Genomic DNA, 24,512 nt, shown 5'->3' with positions numbered 1-24,512 from the left:
GCAGCCTGTTAAATCTACCTGGAACTAAGGCCAAAAAGTCAGCCCTTTAGTTCTGGAAAGAGAGTTGATCTCACTTGTCACCCAAACAAAAAGCAATACTTTTAAAACTATCCACACATGAAGCCTCTCGGCATAAGACCTGGCAAATGTAGATGCCAGGACCGTACCTGACCCAGAGAACCTAACAGACTTGCCAGAAGTGCATGTGCCCAGACTGAAGAGGACCTGGGGGGTCAGGAAAATAGCCTGCCACCTTCAGGAGAAACCCGGGAAGGACGACCCCTGATTACTTTTTTTGCTCTTGGTAAAAGGAGTCGATGATATCTTTATACTTCTCTAGGACTGTGAGCCGTTTCAGCTTCATTGTGGGACCTAAAAGAGAAATTGGAAGAAATGAGTGAGGGCTGGGCTCTGAGATGTCTGAGAAGGTGTGTGGTAAACATCTAGACTCAGTGAGTCCCAGAACTCTGGAATTAAGCCAGACCAACAAGTAGCCATCCTCCAAGATGGCCCATGGTGATCCCTGCTCCATGGTCACACCGTTGTGTGGCTCCTTCCCACACTGTACCAGGGTTGGTCTAAGTGGCCGGTAGAATACAGAGGAAGTGGGTAATTTACATGACAACAACTGATAGGCAAATCATCTCTGCGTTTCAGTGAAAGTTCATACGATGTTGGATGTAATGCTTTGATTGCTTGTGATGGGGTAGGGGAAAGCCCTGGCCCGGGAGGGCCTCTGGCATGGTCTTTATGAGATGTCTTCCTCATATCGCTTTTCTTGGCCTTGGTTCTCTCCTCTAATGCAAGGTCAAAAGGGCTCTGATTTGGGTAGCTGCAACTCCATTTCGTGCTAACTCATACTTGGCTGTGTAACTGGAGACTTCAAAATCAAAGCCATTTATATAAACTGCTTAGACAGGACACCTATCTGGTTGACCTTGCATTCAATTTGCTGGCACATGACAACCAGATAAGCTCAGGGTCTCTGATAGCAGCTCAGCATTACTGTGGATAGTTGCATCTGGGTTCAGCCTTGATGGGTCAGAGGGAATCTCATTGAAGGAGCCACTTGCATACCCACCCCGCCATGCCATGAACACCCCAAGATGCTATAACCAAGAGCGACTTCATCATCCAACTGAGACCACACCAGAGGCCTTTTCTGGTTCTGTGGACCATGGCCCAGAAGGGCTTCCACCCTTTACCTGTTGCATGAGCTGACTTTACAAAAGATTATGGTGGTCTCACTCCCTAGAACCAGATGACTCCAGCCCAAACACTAACAGGAACTTGGTGTCTGCCTGGTGGTCCCATTGTGATTTCAGGGGAAAATGGTTCCTTAGTCAAAACAAAGTTAAATGTTATAGGTTCAAATTAATGAATTCCAGCACATATCTTATATACTGAACAGGCCCTACCTAACCACAAGCCCAGGCACTGAGCAATCAATGTCCTCCCACAGGAAGGAGGTGGGTGTCATCCAAAGTGCTGTCAGGGACCTTCTGTTTGCCATGGCTGCTTCCTAGTGGGCACCTCCCAGGCTCTGCCATGGCCTCTGCCCTCCTGCACAGCCCCCGCAATAGCGTAAGGAAAACACCTACCCAACTCTCCACCCGAAATGGAGAAGTCCCTCTCAAGAACGGCCCACTTCTGGATGTGGTAGGGTCGGGCAGCTGCATTCATGTTGACTCTCTGGATCCCCTCTTCAATGGCCTGATACACGGCCTCATCCTTCTTCCCCACGACCTCCGATACCGTGGCAGCTTTGCTGCCCACCCTCTGGCAGAACTCCACAGCTTGCTCGGTCAGATTATCAGTTGGGTCAGAGGTATCAGGATCCAGAGTGCACTGAAAAGCCAGAGAGAGATCAAAACCAAGCCTCACTCCACAAGATGTGTGCCCTGGTCTTGGAGGAGGTCACACTGCTGATCGTCAAGGACGTGGATCACCGTGAGCTCTGTTTCAAAGAGACGGTTCTAGAATGAGTAGGATGCTACTCGGACTGCGTTGAGCCCCGTGGTGGGGTGGAAGGAAGGGAGGCCTGAGATTGAGATGACCTCAGCCAGTGAGATCATCTTTTAAAACAGGGACCATAATTCTGGCCCCATCCAGTACCCTGGTATCAGATACCAGATTGGTTATCTGCTGAGGGGACTGAGGGCAGCAGCGCTGTGTAAACTGGACTGTACTGGAACACAGAAGATCATCGGGGCAGCATACTATTAACTGTATTACCAGGGGCAGAAGGGATTTCCTTGCGCTACGGCTGCCCCTTAGGGCAGGCAGCACTGACTAGTTATTCCAGAATACAGTCATGAGATCCAGACATGTCCTGGTTGAACATGGCTACTGCTGGGGTCAGACCCACAGACCACCCACTGGCTGCTCCTCCAGAGCCAGACCCCAACCCCCCCACCCCCGACACACCTTCAAGGTGAGCAGCATGGACAGGAACTTCCTCTGGTCCCCGATCAGCACGGCATTGCTGATGATGGGCAGCTCTGTCTTCACGGCCTCCTCAATGGGCACAGGGGGCACATTCTCCCCGCCAGCCGTGATGATCAATTCTGGGGAGGCAAGCCCAGGCCCCCGGCACAGGCTTCAGTCCAGGTGCTCAGATCAAGCAGACCCAGACTCTGCCTGGAGAGCCGACCCTCTAAACAGGACCCAGGCTCGATCACACATCTGCCTGCGTGATTTCCAGAAAGGTGTTTATCCATTCACCGAGCTTCAGTTTCCCCTGGGAAATTGGGGCATGGGATTCCCACAGGGATGCTGAGGGCACTGTATCCACTTGGGCAAAGTAAGCAAAGCACCTCTTCCATGGAGGTGTCCCCAACTTACTTCCCTGGGAGAGCCAAGCTGTTCATGGGAAATTTCTTTGAAATCTCATGCTCTATTTTAAATTTTATGTCCAATTTGTGTTCTACTCTGCCTCATATCCATGTTTGCATATAAAAATACATATTTATGTCCTCAAATTTTCTGGAAAGACTTGCCTTGTTTATCTAGGGACTTTGAATCTCAGCTCTGTCATTTACTAGCTGAGTGACCTTGGGCAAGTTACTTAACCTCTCTGGTTGTCCTCATTAATAAGTCGAGGTAATGATAGCATCTTTCCCATGGGAGACAATAGTAAGTAAAATGATGTCATTCAAGGTGTGTGGCACTTAATAAGGGCTCAACACTTGTAGTGGGTATAAATTGTGGTGGCAGTATAATTCCTCTGACGTCCCAGCACAGCCTTGAACCCAGCCAGAGGCGCTCACCTTTGAGACGCCCAGTGATGTAGAGGAAGCCATCGGCGTCCAGGTGGCCTGAGTCGCCCGTGTGCAGCCAGCCGTCGGCATCAATGGCCTCACACGTCTTGTCCTCCATGTTCAGGTAGCCCATGAAGATCGTGCGGCCCCACAGGCAGATCTCTCCGATGCCCTCTGCATCCTCATTCACCAGCTTCACCCGGCAGCCCGGCACCACCTTGCCGGAGCTGGGGGGATGGAGGGGCCGGGAGGCATGGTCAGAGGGAGCAGTTTCCTCCAAGCCCTGGATCAGCCCTTAGTCTGATCCATCTAGTCTTCACCGATGGCTAGAATGTCATTTCCCAGGATTTTTGTAATTTCATAGGGTCCTCAGAGCTGAGACGTAGGGCCAGTTAAAGGTTTTTAGGTGAATGAATGAATCAGTGGGGGAAATCCTAATGGGACAACTTTAAGCACTGTGATGGGCAAGCAGGGAGGGGAGGTGTTTAAAGCACAACAGAGAATCCTTCGACTCACTCCCTAGAGCTGATTGCCCCCTACCCCACACCAGAGGACCAGCCCAGTCCCCCCAGCTCCCATCCCAGATGAAACCAGGGCTACCAGCAATGCTGGGACACCCTCTAACACACCCCACCCTACTGGAGGCAGAGGCCAAAGGGAAATTCCTCCATCAGAGCCCGGCTCAGGAAGCCCCTGGGCTGCAAGGCTGTTTGCAACCACAGACCCAAGTGACACTGTCACAGAGACCATCCCCACGAGACTCGGGCCTGGCCAAGGGACTTGGCCCAAGATAGAGCTGTTGGCACTCAGGGACCCATAGTCCAGTGGCCTGGGCTCAGGGACCTAATCAGCAGGGGGCGGCACTGAAGGGTGTCAGCCAGGACGTGCAGGCTGGCATATGTGCTGAAACCTGGGCCACACCTGTAGAGCCGGTAGTTGTAGGGGCTGGACATGAAGTGAGGGCCCGAGGTCTCGCTGAGGCCATAGCCCGCATACAAGCGGATGTTGAGGCCCAGGAAGAAGTGCTGTGTCTCCGCGGTCATGGGGGCTCCTCCGTAGAAGTTTTTCTGACACTTGGCAAAGCCCAGTGCCTGACGGACTTTGGCTAGCACCAGGTAATCTGCCAGTCGGGTTGTGAAGGGCTTCAGATCGCTGGTGGGAGAGGGAGAATGGCTCACAGAAGACCACTCACACACACACACACACACACACACACACACACACACACACACTCTTGCATTAAAAGGGTGGGTGTTCAGTGGGTACCCGGAATGGCCGTTCCAACGATCTATTCTGATAGGTTAGTGGCAATGCTGAATCCACTGCTAAATATTTTTAATATTGGCCCTGCCTGTGAACATGCATGCACACCTAGGTGTGTACATGTAGTTATGTGCAAATACGTCTTGAGCTGGGAAGTTAGAAAACCAGATTCAGCTGTGTATGCTTGCACAGACAACACAGATGCACGCAAGTTCACACACAGTAATACACACTTGCAGAGACTTGAAGTATATATGCACAGACACAAACGTGTCTGATGCCACTTGAAGCTCTTGAATGGGTCATTCATGCATATTCACTTTTCATGTCTGTGCAAATGAAGCCCTAAGTGCATAGACACGTGTACATGTCTCATGAGACATGATACCGTTTCACAGACACACTAGTAATGGAAAATATTTCTAAACTGGAACAGGCCAGATTTATGCCATTGATCCTCCCACAGCACTGGTTGGGAATTTTAAAGCAATCGAAAGGCTGTGGGCGAGAGATGAGTGGTCACTTTGGATTATGGGAAGGCTGGAAAACCCCCATCGCTGTGGCCCCTTCTCTATAGCCACCTACTGAAGTCAGGAGGAGACCCCTCAGGAGGCTGCCAGGAGCTGCTTCCAGGGAGGTAAATGCCACCCCAGAGGGAGCAAGTCAGTCCTTGCTGTCAGACCCAAAGATGGGGTGATGGTCTCCTGTGGGATCTGGCAAGAGAACAGGGGCTCAAGCCCAGCCACTGATGGGGCTTCTGTGCAGGGGTCTGGACAAGCCTGGCCAATGGGGCCTGGACAAACCTGGCCTATCAGATCCTAGGTTGTGTCCTGGGGTTATGACCCAGCCCTGCTGCCTCCCCAGGCCTCCTGCCCCCTGGCCCTCTCTACCTGCTCGGGCAGGTGAGGTTCTGCTCCAAGGTCACCGACATGGCCCACAGCAGCATCTTGCGCCGGATGAAGCCAGACTGAGCCGCCACCTCCTGGATCTGCTCCATGATCTTCTCCCACACCCGCGGCACCCCCATGTGGGACGTGGGCTCCACTTCCCTCAGCGTGTTCACCAGGCTCCCCTGTTCACAGCCAGCAAGAGACAGGGCTGTGGTTCAGAGCCGGCCGGGAGCCAGGAGGCCCCTGTCACCAGAGGCAGCGTGCACACACGCAGGCATCCTGTATACAGTAGCTCACACAGGTGTACGCACACACCGCATGCAACTCATGTCACATACTGTCGGCTACGACTCAACAGCCATCTACTCACTGCTCTTCTTTGCTAAAAGAACCTTGATGTAGCTCAGGTACCAGGGTGGCCAGATGCTTCAGAAGTACCTTAGTCCCCTCCCAGTCCTGGGGGCAGTGACTTTTTATTAGTCTAACTCAAACATGGTAATCCCATTCCCTTAAGCAGTGACTGGTTGATGAATGGACACGGGACAACATTTGAGCCAATGTAGGGGAGGGGGAAGTCTGCTAGGGGGCTCTGGTGACGTTCTCCTCATGGTTAAAACAAGGATCCCAAGCACAGGTGTAGTTTATGAGGCTGGGATGCAGGGCAGGGCCGTGGCCATCTGTGACCATCCTGTGATCTTACTCTGAGGGTGGCCCGTCCTAGATGGCACTGTGGACCCACACACCACTCTGACTCAACTTTCCTTTATGTAATATCATCAGTTTCCCTTCTTGTTTGATCATCTGAGTCAGGCTGTGCTAATTGCAGTTGAAAGAATTCTGACTGCTAAACACATGGGGAACCGGCGTGCTTATGATGCACACACAGGGCCCACAGACACAAGCACACACTCGGGCAGGCCCTTGCACACACACTTGGACACCCACTTAGGCAGAGAGGCAGACTGACCTTCAGGGCATCAGTCTCAGCAAAGCAGACCTGGGCCCCCCACTGGATGCCTGTCCACAGGTCATAGATCTGGGCAGCAATGTGGCTGAGGGGCAGGTAGCTGACCACCACCTCCTGTTGGACTTCTGCGGGTTGGATGTCACCAGCCTGGCTGCCGTAATGTGCTGTCCATGTGATCTGGTGGACAGGCAGATGGGTCCTGGCAGTGTCTACAAAGCCAGCCCTGGAAGTGTTCACATCTGTGGCCACCCTGTGGGCTTGGGCTATTTCTTTGGAGTGTTCTTTGAACACCCTAGAGGTTGTTCACCCTCCTGGGCATCTCTGCAGGAAACACCCTGGGACAGGCCTCCCCCTCCCAATCCCCACCATTTTGCTGGGCTCAGTCTGTACCACAGACTTAAGGGTTGTCCTACTTATCCCAGCTCCCTGAGCTGAGAGACTGAAGGAAACTCCCTGGGAGTTGTTAGGGCAGGGCCACTGCCCAGATCCACCCATAGCCCACCCCTACCCATCTGGGCATCTGTCCTACATTGTCTTGACTCAGCATCACGCCCTTGGGATTCCCAGTGGTGCCTGACGTGTAGACCAACACGCAGCACTGGTTAGGCTGCTGGGCATTGATGATGGTGTCCAGGGTCTCCTCAGTCACCTCATTCCCCAGATCCATGAACTCCTCCATCTGCGGCCAGGTGGGAAAGTGCAGACAGGCCAGGTGAGCTGGGCAGGCTCACACAGACCCCACCTGCCCCACACGAGCCCTCTACCCATACCGTGTACACATTGGCCATCTTTGTCGGAGGAGGTTCTTGAAATATCACTACTGCCTTCAGGTGTGGCAGGTTTTTCCAGATCTGTATTGACAGGAAAAATAAATGGGGTTTCATTTTAAAAAGTCACCTCTTGAGAAGACCCCCATCTCCAGGTGTTAGTCAGCCTGGCAGGCACCTTGTGGCAAGGGTTGTTGGTCCCCAGCTCTGACCTTTCACTCAGCAGGACACTTGCCACCCTTCATGCATGGTTCCCCATCATGAGAACTTTGAAGCAGCCAAGGTGGGATAAGCAGGGGGCAAGGAATGACTTCTATTAAAGGAAAACCAGACAACCTGGGGCCTGGCTGAGTGCAACAGGGGACTGTGTGACTGCAGAAGAGAGAAGAGAGGAAAGGGTAGAGGGAAACCAGAACTCAGTTATCTCACTGAGTTGAGGTGTCAGAGGTCAGAATTCAGGAAAGCCGGGGTGCCTAAAATTTGTGGGACAGAATACCAGACAGGAGAGAACTATGCAGAGAAAGAGTTCTAGAAATTTCTTTAGGGGTCATCTTGATTCTTTGGCAGACCTGCACAGGCATAGGTGAAACTCCGTGAAACTAGATGAAGAATAAATGCTGGAGGAAGATCAAGGACTGGGGCTAGAAGACAAACAAGAGCATGTACGGGACCAGAACTGTTTGTGTCTCCATCAGCCAGAGTGGAGGGACTTCTGGAAATAGAGACCCCAGAAGGATCAGGTCTTAGGTCTGGGGCTAAATTAGCCTTAGAGGAAAGGCTATCTAAACCTGCTCTGAAAGGCTTAATTAAACACAAGTCTCAAAATGAAATTGAAAGAGAGAAAAAAAATGGAAAAAATTAACCTGCAGGAGAAAACTAAGAAGCCTAACATATGTGTAATTGGAGTTCCAAGAAATATTTTTGTTAATTGAAAAAATTCTGAGAAATTTCCAAATTTGATTAAAACTATAAATCCATCAATTCAAGACTTCCGGTGAACCCCAAGCAGGATAATCACAAGGAAAAACCACACCAAGACACAACATAATCCAACTGTTGAAAACCAGTGACAAAGGAAAAAATCTTAAAAGCGGCCAGAAAAGCAAGATACACCATGTGAAAAGGAACAAAGATAAGAAATTATAGACTTCTTATCAGAAGCTATGCAAAGTAGAAAACACTGGGATGAAGTCTTTACAGAGCTGAAAGAAAAAAAAGGAAACCCTGTCAACCTAGGACTACAAACTAAATGAAAATATCTTTCAGAAAATGAAAGCAAAAATGAACAAGTTTTCAGACAAAGAGAAGCTGACAGAATGCATTGCCTTCAGACTTGTATTGCAAGAAATGTTGAAGATTAACATATATATGCTAATGTGTATAAAATAGATAACTAATAAGAACATGCTGTATAGCACAGGGAACTCCACTTCGCTGTACAGTAGAAACTAACATAACATTGTAAAACAACTATACCCCAATAAAAAAAGTAAAATTAAAAAAAAGAAAGAAAATTCTTAAGGAGGAAGGAAGATGAACCAGATGAAAACTTGGGTTCGACTTAAAGGGATGAAGAGTGCCAGAAATGGCAAATACGTGGGTAAATAAAAAGACACTTTTTCCTTCCTTTAAAATTTCTTTGAATGATACTTGACGGTTTAAAATACTGCATTGCAGGAGTTATAACTCACATAGAATTTAAGTATAAATGACAACAGCACAAAGTATGGGAGAGAGAAGGAAGTACACTGCTGTAAGATTCCTACATTATATGTAAAGTAGTACAATATTATATTATAATATTATTTGAAAGTAGACTGTGATGAGTTAAAGTTGCATAGTGTAAGCCCTAGAACAAACACTAGAGGGAGAGCTAGTAAACCAATGGATAGAATGGAATACTCAAAAACAAACCAAAATAAAAACAGAAAACTCCATCCAAAAGAAGTCATGAAAGGGGAGAAAAGGATCAAAGAATGGATCAGACAAATGCGAAACAGCCAACCGGTAGTTTTATAGACAATTTTGTCAGACTGGATTAAAAGGCATGACCCAGCTATACGCTATCTATAAGAGTCTTGCTTTAAATATAAGGACACAGGTAGGTTAAAAGTGAAACAATGCAAACATATATACCATGCAAACGTCGATCATAAGAAATCTGGAGTGGCTATATTAATTTAAGACAAAGTAACTTTGGAAGAACAGTTGCCAGAGATAAAGAGGGACATTTCTTAATGATAAGGGGATTAATTCATCCAGAGGGCATAACAACCTAAATATGTGTATACATAACAGAGCTTCAAAATACACAAAGCAAAGACAGAACCAAAAGGATAAATAGATAATCCTCAACAATAACTGGAGATTTCAACATTCCCTTTCTCAGTATTTGTTAGCACAAGTAGACAGAAGATCAACAGGGATATAGATGACTTAAACAACATTAGAACACTATCAATCAAGTTGACATTATTAACATTTATAGAACATTCTACCCAACAACTGCAGAATGCACATTCTTTCAAATATGCGTGGAACAGTCCCCAACATAGATCGTTATTCTGTCTACCACACCTGCTGTGTACAAATGGGGTGCTTCAGGTAGCAAAGAGTCCCAGGTGAAGAGAGAAAGTTCTTCCTTTGGAGAAGAATCCCAGCTGATCAATTAGAAAACATTTTCCCATGGCTCATGAAATAATTAATTCAGGCAAAGATCATCAGTGGAGAAAGGCTGATGGGGAATGTCACAGTGGATGAGCAGGTAGCCACCACAGGAATCCAGGGATGAAACTCAGAGTTCACTACGAGGTACCACCTGACATCACGTGCCTCTTGAGGCTGTGCCATGGGAAGTACACAGCGCCACCTATGGGTTGCTCCTGCCAATCACTGTCTAATCTGAAATGCATCAACACTTGCCATCTAACAGGAAGTGCAGAGGTTAGAGGGACAAGCTGAACAACAGCTCAGGACGGCTAACCTAGTTTCTGCAGCACGTCAATGACAGAGGTTCTCACACTTGAGCCTGTGTCAGAATCACCAGGAGGCGTGGGCCCCATACCCCGAGTTTTGGAATCAGTAGGTCTGGGGGGGTTCTGAAACTAAGCTCCCGGGGGATGCCGTTGCTCCTGGACCACACTGCTGTATGGTACGGGAAACAAAAGGTGGGGCCTTTGTTTTGAATTAAAAGACTCTTAAGAGACACCACCAAATGCAACACATGGGCCTGGTTTAGATCTTGATTCAAATGAACCAACTGTAAAAAGACATTGCTGGTATTAGATGATATGAAAGAATTCTTTGACTTGTGTAAATAAAGGTGATAAAGTTACTTGTGATTAAGAAAAATGTCATATATGTTAGAGGCATTGAAATATTCGGGGGGTGAAATGTTGTGATGTCAGAGATTTGCCTTCAAATACTTCAGCAAAATAGGTAAACTGATGAAATGAGTGTGACAAAAAACAGTGATGATGATTAAATCTGGATGAGCACTCTATGAGGGTCCACTACACTCTTCTCTCTATTTTTGTTTATCTGGAAAGTTTCATAATACGAATTTTAAATAATTACCTAGGGTGGACATTGCTGATTCAGTAGGTCTGGGCCTCGGTTTCTTCAGTGGTAAAATGGGGCAGGGAGAGGGCATTGGGATCAGATCAACCATCTATGCAGAGCGGTTGTCTCCCTGAGGGATGGGGCAAAACTATTGGGGGGCTTTTTAAAGCTCCACTGCCCTCCCCACTCTGGGGTTCTGACATGAGCGCCCACGCTGAGGAGTGTGTGACTCCCTCGGGTAAGGCTGAGGACGAGAGCTAACACCATTGCTACTTGGTAGCTGAGGCTCTCAAGGAATCTTAAACCGGTGGGGCTTCAAGCAAAGCTGGCCTGGGGGCACCTGGGTCAGAGGGCTCTGGCATCTATGAAGGCTCCAAACCTGAGGAAATCAGGGCCCCGATGAGTCCTAGGGGGCCTGGGACACCCCTGCTGTGCACTCTTCTCTAAATATTTGTCCCCTTTCTATGAAGTGAAGGGCCCAAGTGCTTGGGGAGGAGGAGGGCGAAAGGGGGTGCTGAGGACAGCTCGGGTTCACCTCAGTCTCTCAGAGCGTTCACTTTGGGCCACTTTATCTGCACCCACATCTCCTCCCCCAATCTCAAGCATTTATCCAAATCAGACAGAATGGAGGCCCTCAGAATGAGGGAACCCTGACAACAGGGTTCAAAAGGAGTGGAGACAGAAAAGGGCTTCATGCAAGCTGAGGGAAGGCCCGTCCTGCGATCCAGATCCCACAGTCCTAGGAGGTTGGAGACCACTTCTCCTGCCCTCAGGTACAGGTGGGGAGCTGAGGTCCAGGTGATATCTCCAGAACTAGGGCCCAGCCAACAAGTCAACCCGGGAGCCTCCTTTGAGAGGCAGGGAGCCTTGGAGGATCTTGCAGGCTACTGGGTGTAGCTGGGGCCCAGAGGTGCCCTCAGGCCACTGCATGCCAGCGTGGTGCCCACGGGGACAGAGCCAATCAGGGAGGGACCTTAAATGAATCAGGAGGCATCAATGCTCCAGAAAAGACCCAGCTGCCCCAAGAGGCACTGTTGAGCCCCTCCAGTGCCCTGCTGTCTTCAGAAGACCCTGCGGCACTTGCTGTGGCTTAGCCCAAGCCCCACCCTGTGGCAGCCCACACCCCCACTCCCCATCGAGACTCAGGCTTGGGTGCTCACGTGTCAGAGCCCTGAGCCACCCTCAGGGCACACAACCCTTCCCTGAAGGGAAAGCCATGGGGAACAGCAGGCTGGCTGGGGGATGTGTGGTATGTCCCTTGGACACTCTGGGCCTCAATTTTCAGACCTGGCAAATGGGTCGGCGGCCATTGCCCTGCCTGTGTGCGTGTGGTGGGGCGGGTTGCTGTTGAGAATGATGGAGGATTCTGGCAGGGAGGGTGGAAAAGCCCTTTGTAAGCTGGAGGTCTGTGAGGACGCCCAGCCTGACCCCCATGGCCCTGGTCCCTTTCCCCCAAACCTTCAGGATCTTTTCCAGCTGCTTCTGTGTGTCGACCACGATGATGTTGGCACGGCAGTCATGGGCGATGTACCGGCAGGCTTCGGGGGAGCTGGTTGTGTAGATGCCAGTGACGATGCCACTGCAGGAGACCCAGGAGGATGCGTGTCTGGGCAGGTGCAGTGGGCCACCCCCTTGGACCCACCCCCTGCCCGACACACCCACAGCCCCCAGGCCCAGAGAGCTCCCATGGCCCAGACAGGCAGCTCAGCACAGTCGCCCTAGGCAGAGCAGGGACAAAGGTGGTGCTGGGGAGGGCCCCGGGGAAGAGATGGGATGTTGGGGACGGGGTTGGGGGCCCCTAAAAAGAGATAACGACCCTCTCTCCGCTCTCTGCCCACCTCCAACCCACTGGAGACCCGGCCCCTCCCTCAGCCACTCACCCTGCGAATACTGTGCCCACTGCCGAGAAGAACCACTCCGGGGAGTTGAAGCCGAGGATGGCCACGCTGTGGGCCCGCTCCAGGCCAAGCTCCAGGCCAAAGGCAGACAGGCCGGGTCAGCCTCTCATTCTCACCAAGCCCCCCTTCCAAACTGCAGGGACCCTGCCGCCCACCTGAGGGACCACCCTCCCAGGCTCCCTCATTAGAGAGTACCCTGGGGGACGAGGCACTCAACAGCCCTTGCTGCCCCTCCCAGGGCCTTCCCGGGGAGCCCAGACCTCAACCCAGTGCACCAGGCTTCTCAGGCCCCTTGAATGGGACAAAAAACGAGAAGCTCATGTCACGTCCTGGCACACGGCAAGGGCCCAGTGAACGTAAACCCTCAGCACCAGGCCAGAGTGGACAATTAGCTCAATAAATGGGCTGGTTTTTACTGTTATCCTTTCTAAGGGCTTGCCCAGTGGGGTGTCGGAAAGAGGCCTGTGAGGACCAGAGCTGGAAGGCAGGACTGGGGAGGGGAGAGGCTGTGCCTGGAGGGGCTCCCTCACCTTTAGGAAGCCCTTGGCGGCTTTGCGGGCCAGCAGGTAGTATTGGTTGTAGGAGATGTGCTCCCACATGCCCTGTCGCTTGAAGCCCAGAGCGCTGAGGTCCCCGTACTTGTCCAGAGCCTCGCAGAACATCCGATGCACAGTGTAGGGAGTCTGTGGGCAGCTGGGGTCTATGCGCAGGTGGACGCGCCCATCGGCCCGAGTTGTCCACAGCGCCTCCTCTGCAGGGTCCGGGAGACCACAGCTTGGATCGTGCCAGCCCAGGGTTGTCCCCAGGGGACCCTTGGTCCTACCTTAAGCAGAGCTCCCAGGCCTCTGTTCCCAACAATGCCTTGGGCACTGGGCCAAGGGGGCTGGCAGACACACCAGGAGGCTCCCTGGAGGGGGAGGTCTGACAGCCTTGAAGGATGGGCAAGCCTCTAGGGGTGCAGCAAGGAAAAGGAGAGAGAATAGCTGGAGGGGAGGAGGAGGCCTTGGGGACCCTAGAGACATTTTCCTGCCAGCTGGGATTTGCCCCCTGAGGGTGGGCAGTCTGCAGTGGATTTGCGGCTGCCCCAGAAGAGTGGGACTGTCAGATCCTTGGGGTTTCTACCCTTCCTCTGCCTCCTGAGAATGGCTTGGGGACAGACCCAATTGACAGAAGGTCAAAGCATCAAAAATAGCCCCTTCCAAGGGGTTAGAGGAGACTGAAAACCAGCAGGCTCTGATCACTAGCCTGGAAAATTTCCCAGTCCCAGGAAATAATCTAACCATCTCTGCTCATTCTTGCCTAGTGCCAGGCCCCATGCGAATGCCTCACATGGGGATCTCATCTAGTCTGCACAACATGGGTCTGGTAGCCCCATTTTACAGATGGGGCAGCTGCAGCTCAGAGAGGTTCAGTCATTTCCCCAAGGTCACACAGTGGGAAAGGTATGCCTGAGGCCAATGCTCACACTTGGGACAGTGTCCCAGGCACAACCTAGCCTTTTTTACTGTGTGCAGTAGGTGGGAACAGAGCTTCAACATTTAGTATGTGAGATGTGAGGTGAGCCGTTGAACCCTGAGTCTGTTTTCTCAGGGGAAAGGTAAGGGTTTAGTTCTCATGGATGATATGAGGGTCAAAAAAATGAAAAAGCCTTGGCATATAGTTGGGGCTCAATAAATGCACACTTTTGTTCTTCCTCCTTTTTCTAAGTTCTCCAGATCATTTGCAAAGGAGGCTTGGATGGGTGGTCTAGATCCTTTTGTCCATGAGGCCACTTTTGGGGCCATGGCGGTCATTCTAAAAAGGTGACCCAAGGGTGGGGGAGTGAGGGCTGACTAGGACCACAGGGGCTACCCTGCCACCTGCTAGCCAGACCCATGCTGAGATGGAGAGGTCCCACCTCCTTGGATGTCCATCTCGAGGCGGGACCAACAGGGGTCCTGTGACCAGCCCTTCCCCGAGGCAGCAGATGGACTGATGACCTTGTCTCTCCTGTTCAACACTCTAAGGTTTCATGTGGACCCTGAAGTTGGCAGAAAGAGGTAAAGATCCTGGGGCTGGGACAGGAGAGCCCATCCTTCCTCCCATGGAGGCCAAGGATGGGGGACAAGGGGACATATTCCGGCCCAAGCAGAAGAAGGGAATGTCTGAGGCAGGGGAATGTCAGCCTGGGAATGTGGGCTGGGGCAGAGAGAAGGTCACCCAGTGCCAGGCCTTGTGTTCTGACAGAAGTCAGAACCATGCTGGCTGGCGTCCACCACCTCCCCAGGCTGAGACTCACATCCCCAGGTGGAGGCGTGAGCCAGGGCCACTGAGGACCCCTCTCCAATCACTTCTCAGACATCTCTAAGCCCCTTTCCCATATCCTGGGACCCCAGCCTGGCAGATCCCAGTGATCAACCTCTTTAGGGTCTCCAGTCCCTGCACAAGGTGAAAGTCCATTCACATGAGCAGACCAGGGCAAAGACACAGGCTGTGGAGTCAGGTCGATCTGGGTTCCAATTCCGTTCTGCCACTCCCTGCTGTGTGACCTAGGAAAGTCTTTCTCCTCCTAGCTCCATTTTAATCATCGTCAAACGCAAAGGGTTGGAGAGGTTATGGAGAGACTGTAGCCCTCATACAGGTGGCGGGAATGTAAAATGGTGCAGGCATATTGGAAGCCAGTTTAGCAGTTTCTTAAAAAAATTGAACATAAATCTACTATACAACCCAGCAGTTCCACTCTTAGGTATCTACCCAAGAGAAACGAAAACACACATCCTCACAAAGACTTGTACATGAATGTTCATAGCAGCATTATTTATAGTAGTCAAAAAGCGGGAACAACCAAATGTCCATCAACTGGTAAGTGAAAACTAAATGTGGCCTCTCCACACAGCGGAATACTATTTAGCACTAAAAAGGAAAAAAGTACTGATACAGGCAACACCATGGATGAAACTCAAAAACATGTTCGGTGAAAGAAGCCAAAAGCAAAGGACCATGCATCGTCTGATTCCATTTCCATGGAATGTCCAGAAAAGGCAGAAATGATAGAAAGCAGATGAGTGGTTGCCTGAGGCTTGGGGTGGGAATGGGGAGTGACTACAAGTGGACACCAGGGATCTTTTTGGGGTGATGGAAAAGTTCTAAAATTGGATTGCTGTGATGTTTGTACAACTGAAAATTTGCTAAAAATCATAGAAAAAGTGACTTTTTTCAATGAAAGAGTGACAAATCGTTACACTTAAAATGGGCAAATTCGATGGCATATAAAGTACAGTTCAATAAAACTGGTTTTAGAAATGGGAGGAAGGGGAATTCCCTGGTGGTGCAGTGGTTAGGACTCTGCACTTTCATTGCTGAGGGCCTGGGTTCGGTCCCTGTTCGGGGAATTAAGATCCCACAAGGTGCGTGGCACAGCCAAAAAAAAAAAGAAGGGAGGAAGAATGGAACGCTGACACACAACCTCCTCACCCAAATTGGGACAAGAATTCCGTGAGGTAGCCCGGCCTGCGTGCCCAGAGCCTGGCAGAGTCACTTCCCAGTAGCTGGTAGCTCTCTTCCTTTCCCTGGTACAGATTCCTCTTCGTGCTTAGACCAGAAAAGGCACATTTCTCCTGTGGGCACTGCTAGATGCTCATGCTGCGCTCCATTTACCTGTTCCCCCAGGCTTGCCAAGATCATCACAGGTAAGGCTTACGCTCTGCTGTGGAAGCTTCCCTCAGCCCAAAGTTTTAATTCTAACTTATCATCTTTTAAGTTATAACCTTTTCTAAAAAATCACAAAGCAATACATATGTGTTCTAAGAAATAGAAAACAATTTAGAAGTACATGATATAAAATGGGATAGGGCTTTCTTAATGCTGCCTGTCTGAGTAACCACTGTTCACATTTGGTGTATGTCATGCTTATACAGATATACATACAAGGAATTCATTTTAATTCTGTTGCTGTTGTTTTTTTATCCAAAGGGGAAAAAAAAGAATCGTGTTACTATTGTATTACTCAAGGGTAGCAAACCCAAAATGCCCATAGGGGATAGGTAGGTAATGTACCAGCTTCATAATAAATAATATATAAGAGTAAACAATAAATGAATGAAGTGCCCCAGAATCTGCATGTGAAACACAGAGGCACAGTCTTCATTTTCACAAAGAAATAGGCTCCCTCTCATTTTCCTTGAGACACGTGGCCCTTGTAGTCCACCTTTTGTTTCTCTGTTTTTTGATAAAGACAGAGAAGAGTACAACGTTTTACTAAGGAAAGCTGCAGTACAAGGGTAGTGATCACTGCCCCGACCCCAGCCTCGGTGTCAGGGAGGCAACATGGAGTGGTGGGGACTGTGGGGTGGGGGGAGCACACGCTTCATCTAAAGGGGTGGCTGCTCCTTGGCTCTAGGATTTGGTGCCCAGGAGGAAAGGAACCTGAGGGCTACCTGAAATCTGATGTTTATGTGTGTCATCTGATTTTTAAATGTTGGCTCCTACATTCAGACAGCCATTAGCCAAGTCATCCGTTTTTAACTTCCGTGACATTAATGTATCTCTCTCATTGTGTGTGTGTGTGTGTGTGTGTGTGTGTGTGTGTGTGTGTGTGGCTGTGTTGATACGGCTCCGTTGGCCACATCGTAATTTCGTATCATCATGTACATATCACAACCACTTCCCCATTGAAAGACACTCAGATGATTTCCAGGTTTTAGCCCTTAAGCTTTCCAAAGGACAGATTTCTAGACGTGGGTTTACTGCATCTGAAGAAAAAAGCACGTAAAATTTTGTTGGATGTTTTGGACAGAGTTCCTTCACCTGATTTCTTCTCTCCCACTAACTACACGGTTCTGCCTTTCCCCTGTGTTAGTTTTTATCTCATGGTGCCTTCGCTTTGGGGTTAAGTCACCTCACATCCTTCTCAGAAGGAGGAAAGAAGGAATGGACAAGGGAAGGAAAGGCAGTTGGTCCGTGAGATCAGTCTCCTCTTAGCCCAGCTGCGTTGTGACGGGGATGAGAGGCCTGGCCCCTGGTGGACCCACGCCCTTCGGGAAGGGTGACCAGGCAGTGCAGCTCCGGCCCAGCCCTTTCTCTCTACATTTACTGCACAGGCTCAGCTGTCTGAACCCCAGACTAGCCAGAAGGGAAGACTTTGGTGGGAAGGGGCCTGCCCCTGCCCTTGGCCTTCCAGAGGCCCAGTCATTCTCCTTCCCTTGAAGGAATTAGAATGGGCACAGCTCCCATTTACTGAGCACCCTACTTGTGCCAGGAGGGCTGCGTGCCACCTTGTTCTATGACCTCGTGTTTAACAACCTTCCATCCTGTGAGACTCACAGAGGCTAAGTCACCGCTGGCAGAGCTGGGATCCCAACCCACAGTCTGACTCCCAAATCCACACAGTTCCAGTTGGCCATGCTGGGGTCATGGTGGGGCTCCTGGGAAAGGACTGTCATGCCTCCTGCCCAAGTCCTGCGCTGGGGCTCTGGCTCGATGACCTTGGGCAGCCAGGACCTCCGGCCACTGCCTCTTCCTACATTCCAGAGGCTCCCAGAGTGACCTTTCTGAACCCATATCTGACCTGTTCAAAAGCCTCCCACATCTCCCCTTGACCACAGGGTGATGCCCTCACTGTGGCCTCTCAGGAAGGCCCTCCCCAAAGGGGCTCGCCAGTCTCTGCCCACCTCAGCACAGCCAACCTCAGCTGCTCCCGGTTCCCTTAATTCCCACCCACCCCCGGGCCTTTGCCCATGCTGTGACTCTGCCTAAACCACCCTTCCCCCATCACATCCACCTCTCCCACCTTTCACGCCCCAAGTGCCACCCCCTCACTGGGGACTTTAGTGCCTGAGCCTCACTGCGGGCCAAGTCCTGGTTGGGTCTGCCTCTCCCACCAGGCTGGAGGCTCTCAAAGGCAGGTCTGATTCCTCCCTGCCTGGACCCGAGAAGAGGGCAGGGGGCCTTAGAGGAAGCACAAGTCAGTCTCTGTCCCATCCCAGTCCCAGAGGCTGGATTGAATGACGGTGTGTCCAGGGGACCTGGGCCTTTCCCTCTCTCCCCTCCTCCCTTCCCCCCAGGATGGATGAGGGTGGTACAGGACACATTGCTGCCCAAGTACAGAGAGAGGTGGGCCCCCAGAGCAGATGCCTGCCCAAGTGGGCCACGGCAGGCTGAACCTCCGTCCTGCATGCTTGAGAGCCCCCAGGTAGGGCCTGGCAAGACCCAGCCCCGCTCAGTGCCCTCCTGACCTGAGTCCACCACAGCTCAGTGGCCTCAGGCTTAGGAACTGATGGAAGTGAAGATAGATGAGCCTCCCTGGCTGCAGTGCCTCATCCTCTCCCGCTTCTCATGTCCATGTATCCCCACCTCTGGGCCTTTGCTCACTCCATTCTCTCTCCCAATCTCATCTCTCTCGGAAGAGAAATCTCTGGACAGTGAGGTAGAAGACCTACCTATCAGCAAGGTGGACAGAGCAGTCAGAAGGGGTCCTTTGCCCACAAAGCACTGGATATTGGCCCTGCTCCCCTGGCCACAGCAATGAGTCCAGAACCCCATGCCCTGCACAGGGGCCATGAGGTCACCGTGCTGGGCCTTGCCCCGAAGGAGCGCTCCTTGTGGGCAGTGACCGATCCACTCAGAGCCTCTCTCTTGCAGAGTTGGACAGTGACTTGCAGAGATCATGACAGATCCACCGAGATCAAGGGGTGGTAGGAGTCCTAGCACAGTGTGGGGAGCAGAGAGAAGCAGGCAGTGGCAGTGCAGCAGAGAGGGGCTGGGTTTGAGCAACAGTGGTTGTCACCAGAGTGGGGAACCACGGAGGTCTCTTTCTTCCCATCCCCACTGGACACTTTCTAAACTTCCTTTCTTCTCTGCCTGTCCTCATGATAACCTCCATCAACTAAAGCCATCTGAACTCACCTATCTACCTATGTACCTGCCTACTTACCTACCTTCCTACCTACATACCTACCTGGGTTTCTCCTAAAATCAAAGAACATGAAGTAGCAAAGATGGAATTAGACAAACAGACAACACCCACTGTTGGCAAGGGTGCTGTGCCGTTTGGAAGTGTGAATTGGTATGACTTTCCTGGGAGCGATTTAGCAATAAATATCAAAGGGATTAAAAAAGAAGTAACTTCTGACACAGCAATCACACTTCTAGAAAGTACCCATGGGAAACAATCAGAGACACACAGAGCGAGAACAGGGAGATGGATATCTTAGCAGCTCTGTTTCTATTAACAAAATCATTGGAAAAAACCCAGTGTCCAATAGGGGGACATGATAAATTCTTTAGGGTACAGCCCTATCATGGATTCATAGGCAGTCATCAAAATAGTATTTAAAAAATATTTAATGACACAAGGAGATGTCCAGAGTATACCCTTAATAGAAAAAAAGGGAACAAACAAAAGTGCATATAAAAATGCAGAGAGAAAACTAAAAAGATCTGCATCAAAGTAATATTGTTAAAAAGCTTAGCACATGGTGTGTGCTCAAGAAATCTCTCTCCGTCCTTTCTGACTAGACTCTGAACTTGTGATGCAAGCCCTGGACTTGCAATAGATGTTTGCCAAAAGAATAAATAAAACTGAACGTGTGATGCCCATCGGGAATATAGACTGAGACCTCAGTGGTGGGGGAGTGGTGGGGTGTAGGGCATCCTTGAGCAGTGGAGGCAGGGTATTCCTACACATAGTACCATCAGAGGGAGAAGAAACTGAGTCTCAGAGGGGGAAGGAATGGCCAAGGTCACAGCAAGTTAGGGGCAGAGCTGGGACTGACTAGGACAAGACCTCTGACTGGCAGCTGCCTTGCATCCAGTGGCTAGGGGGCTGGTCAGTGAATGAGGTTTAGGCCCGGGGGTCCATGGTCTATTCCTTTGGGGATGGTGTTGGCGGAAGAGGAGAGTGGTACCTGAGTCCCCTGACCCTCTGCCACAAAGTAGGCTGCTCAGAACTGAGCAGGAGGGAGGCATCACGAGTGGGTCCAGGGCTGCTCTGGTACGTCTCAGCCAGCCTACCTGCAGGTGATTCCTTGGAGGATAGCAGAAATATAAGAAATCGGGATGGGTTGCCAGACCCTTAAATTTGTCCCCATCCCCTCACCTCGAAACTCAACAGGGGCATAGGTCTATCCCATGCCCAGCCATCTCACTGCTGCAATAACAGCCCAAACATGCCCAGGACCCAATCAAGGTCCCTATCACCCAGCAAGGCACCCCACATCCAAACCAGCCCTGATTCCAAACGGCATCCGAGGGTTAGATCTATGGGGAGATCTACAGAGAACCCAGCTAGCAGGCAGCCTGCAGCCAACAGCCCCAAGCACACACCCGGAGAATGTCCGCTGAGCACTGGGGGCGGACTGTCCCAAGGCCCCGCTTGCACTTTGTCCTGCCTCTGTCTCGTCTCCCGCTCTCTCTCTCATGTTGCCCCACCTTGTCTTGGCCAGACTCCGGCCTGTGTCTTACAATCACCCATTGTGCTGGGAGTGGTGAGGCAGGCAGGGAGCTGTGTTCTCTGGGGCTCTGGAATAAAGGCTCCTGAACAGCAGAGGAAGTCACTCTCAATTAGCTGGGAAAGGGAGAAACACAGAGAGCAGAGAGGAGAAGCCCAGGGTGTTTTCTGCAGCCTGTGGGAATGGCCTTGGAATGAAGCTGATTAAGAAGAAGGAGGGAGACACTGATCCTGGGTAAATGTGGTTCTAGGGCCGGGACAGATGTCTATCTTCAGGACACGGCATCCTGCAGCTCCTGATGCAAAGGCTCATCTGGGACGAGCACCAGGGTGTCCCTCTTCATACAGGGATCCTTTGCTAAGGGTCTTTGGAACCTGCTTAGCCCCATGCCAGGCACTCTGGGGATATATGAGGGGAAGAGCCCACGGTGGCTTCAGGACATGATGAGAGATTAGGGTCAAGGCCTGCCTGGGCCAGAACGGTTTGTCCAGCCCTTGGCACACCTGTGGCTTGACAGAACTGGACATTTTGATGAGGGAAGAGTTTTTACAAGGATCCCCAGAGGCTCCGCTTTTTTCAGCTGGCGTGGCTGAGATTACCACCTGTTCCCATTTCCTCTGACCTCTGGGAAGTCGTTCTACCTTCCCCTACCCCCACTCCCACCAGAAGCTGAAATGACAGCGATCCTCTGCCTCACACTGTGCCCAGGGCCCCTCCCTGCCCCCCAGCTGCAGGCTCTGAGCTCCCTGAGGACAAGGGTAGTACCTGTCTCCTTCCAGACAAAATACCACGCATGCCCTTGAAACATTTGGGAAAGGGTAGAAGCGTGGGACAGAGGGAGGCCTGGTGAACAAGCTGGGCTGAGCTCCCAGCCTCCTGACCTCCAGCTCAAAACTCCCCAGTGGGTGTGAGAGTTTCCTAGGGAGAGAGAGTGCAGGGAACAGGTCTGGTCAGCACCTCCACCAGCCCCATCACCGGCAGCTGCTTGCCTTAGATCCCCTCCTCTTCCCTGTGGTCTTGACATTGCCTTGATCCAGCTGGGGTTCACGCTTAACCCAGAAAGGGCTAGAAAAAAATGTATGTCTAGGCCCAGCACAAGGCTGCCTTTGTGTGGAGGTCAGATCCCAGCTATTCTGTGGCCCAACTCGGTGGACCTGTCCCCGGGAGAACAGCCATCTGGGCAGCTCAGAGCCCAGCCTGGGGACCAGAGCTTGAGGACCCTCCAGCTTCTTGGGAACTCAAGGAGACCCAGGTGAACTCTGATTCCTGCAGGCAAGCCTCTAAGAGCTCTCCAGAGGGACTGCAGCTTGGCAGTTAGGAGGCAGGGGCTGGCCAGGGCATGCAGGAGGGGAGGGGACCACACCTAAACAGTCCCAAAGAGGCAGTGTGCCAGTTAAGACTTCCACATCTTACTAGCTGTGTCATTCTGAGAACTCACTGAACTTGTCTGAGCTCAGTTTGCCCTACCACATGAGAATGATAACAGTGCCTACCCCACTGCTGCCATGAAGAGAAGATGAAAGATGAAAGTTTATCCCTGAGCACAGAGCCTAGCAGACGGTAAATGTTCAGTAAAAGTTGCTCTTATTAAGGTTCAGGTGTGTGGGGAAGAACGATTTAACCCACTGTAATCCGCTGAAGACCCTCTCCCCAAACAGTCTTTGGGACAGATAGTTGCCCTTCCTCAATTTTATGGAAATGGCAGCTTTGAGGCCCCTTCCCACACGTGGCTGCGCCAATATCCTCTCCCATACAGAGTCTGGAGCCAGGACTCTTGGAGCTGCTGGGGAATCGGGCAAATAAGCCTCAGGGCCAAGCCAGCACACAGGGGGCACTCAAGCCATGGTGAATCTGGATCTTACTGCAGCTGCGTTCCAGAGCTCCCCCCACTCCACCCTTCAAAACCCTGGAGGCTACACGAGTTGGGGTTCGGAGGAGTGTGACCCACAGGGAAGGCTTGTGGGAGCCAATGAGGTCTGGCACTGCCCTGGGCAGTGCCTGGGGTCCCGTGGGCAATGGTGCTGAGAAGCCTCCTCAGCCCCTCCCAGATTGTCCCCTTCTTCTTATCACCAGCCCTAGATGCTAAACTCCCAAGGGCAGACCACTCAGCTCAGGCCCAGGCCCAGAGGGAGCTTAAACGTCTGAGGCCAGCTAGAGGTCCTCCTCATCCAGGAAGCACCCTGATCACCCAGTTCCCAGGTAGCAGGCCTTCCTTCCTCAGCCTCTGTGTGCCCTTCACCCAGAGCCTGTCTGCCCTCAGACTAGGAGCGCTCTGAGGGCAGGATACTGTCCATCTCAGTATCCCCAGCAGCCTAGCCCTGCACAGAGGATGGAGAGTCCAGGTTCGCCCCCAGCCTGGCTGTCCCTACCAGGTTCCCGAAGTCCTGATAAACCAGAATGGCTCTGCTGCCTCCCCTACAGTTGACTCCTCCTTCCCCACCCCTCCTTTAAAGTTGGTGGCCCCCTTCCCACCCTCGGCCCTTGCCTGGCCCCTGGCTGCCAGCCCTCTCTGATGGGTCCCTCTCTGGGATTCCCTGCCCACTTGTTTGAAACCTGTCTGTTCTCTGTGCCCCGCTGCTGCAGTGCTGCCGGATGCTAACTAAGATTAAGCAACTGAGGCCCAAGGGGCTCGGATTACTTGTTCCTCCTTGGAAACACTCCCGACACGGAATGCTCCACGGGACGCTGAACTTGCACCACATTGGCTCCCTTCCTGCCCCTTGAGTTGCAAAACACCAATGCCATCACTCACAGTCAGGACTTCTGAGCTCCAGGGCTTTGCTGTGCACAGTCCCCGGGTGCTGACAGCTGCTCTATAAGCGCTGCAGAGAAGGAATTATCCAGTCCAAGGAAAGAAAGCCTGAGCAAGCTGATGGGACCTGCCAGAGGTGACGCAGCAAGCTGCCCTGGCTCTCGGGAAGAGAGTGTGGCAGCTGCCTGGGCCCAGCTGGCCCCTCTCCTGGGCTCTCTCGGTGCCTTTCAAACCCTTCCCCTCAGAAATCGGTCAATGCTTTCCTTGGTCCAGGTCCCTCTTCATCTCTAAGGAAGAGCAGAGAGGCAGAGTCCACTCCAGGAAAGTGCACACCTCAGGCCAGATCCCTGCCGAGGCCACCCCAAGACACCCAGCCCGGGAGAGGGGCAGCTTGTCTGATGGCAGCAGCGAGCCCCGCCGCGGTGAGGGGATTGGCGTTTGATCTCCAAGGGACCAGGCAGCCTGGGGAGCAGGGTATCTGAAGGCCTGGTCTGGTGTCTCCCCTCGTTACACCTTTTACGTCTCAGCTTCCTCACAGACCATGGGCATGGTGACCTTCGCCCAGCTGTCGGCCCTCCAGCCCATGACAGAGCTTGTGACAGAGCAGAGAGGTCCCAACTCTGTTCCTGCCCTCACATCAGGCCTGTCCTCTGACCGGGAAAGCCAAGTCAGAAGAAACGCTGAGGGAAGAGTCTTCAGAACAAAGGCTCCAGTCCTCTCCGCCTTCA

At 51.7% G+C, this 24,512-nt stretch overlaps 1 protein-coding gene across 2 annotated transcripts in view; it reads right to left on the bottom strand.

Moving 5' to 3' along the window:
• Positions 1–24,512, bottom strand: part of ACSBG1 (acyl-CoA synthetase bubblegum family member 1) — a gene marked incomplete at both ends in the record, with an annotated part of 58,602 nt that overhangs the window by 10,286 nt on the left and 23,804 nt on the right. The window contains 12 exons of one of the 2 annotated variants that reach the window (XM_082648663.1): positions 291–372; positions 1,602–1,848; positions 2,428–2,567; positions 3,270–3,487; positions 4,182–4,412; positions 5,414–5,595; positions 6,381–6,557; positions 6,910–7,059; positions 7,151–7,231; positions 12,167–12,287; positions 12,589–12,677; positions 13,137–13,357. In XM_082648663.1, coding sequence (XP_082504789.1) covers positions 291–372; positions 1,602–1,848; positions 2,428–2,567; positions 3,270–3,487; positions 4,182–4,412; positions 5,414–5,595; positions 6,381–6,557; positions 6,910–7,059; positions 7,151–7,231; positions 12,167–12,287; positions 12,589–12,677; positions 13,137–13,357 — 1,939 coding nt within the window. Of the gene's footprint in view, positions 1–125; positions 373–1,601; positions 1,849–2,427; positions 2,568–3,269; positions 3,488–4,181; positions 4,413–5,413; positions 5,596–6,380; positions 6,558–6,909; positions 7,060–7,150; positions 7,232–12,166; positions 12,288–12,588; positions 12,678–13,136; positions 13,358–24,512 lie in introns of those variants that run through there. The other variant, XM_082648662.1, reaches the window with a different exon arrangement.

This window comes from Grampus griseus (genome assembly GCF_964374135.1).
Source record: "Grampus griseus genome assembly, chromosome: 2".
In the NCBI taxonomy this organism is placed as follows: domain Eukaryota; kingdom Metazoa; phylum Chordata; class Mammalia; order Artiodactyla; family Delphinidae; genus Grampus; species Grampus griseus.
This window is presented reverse-complemented; position numbering and strand designations above follow the sequence as displayed.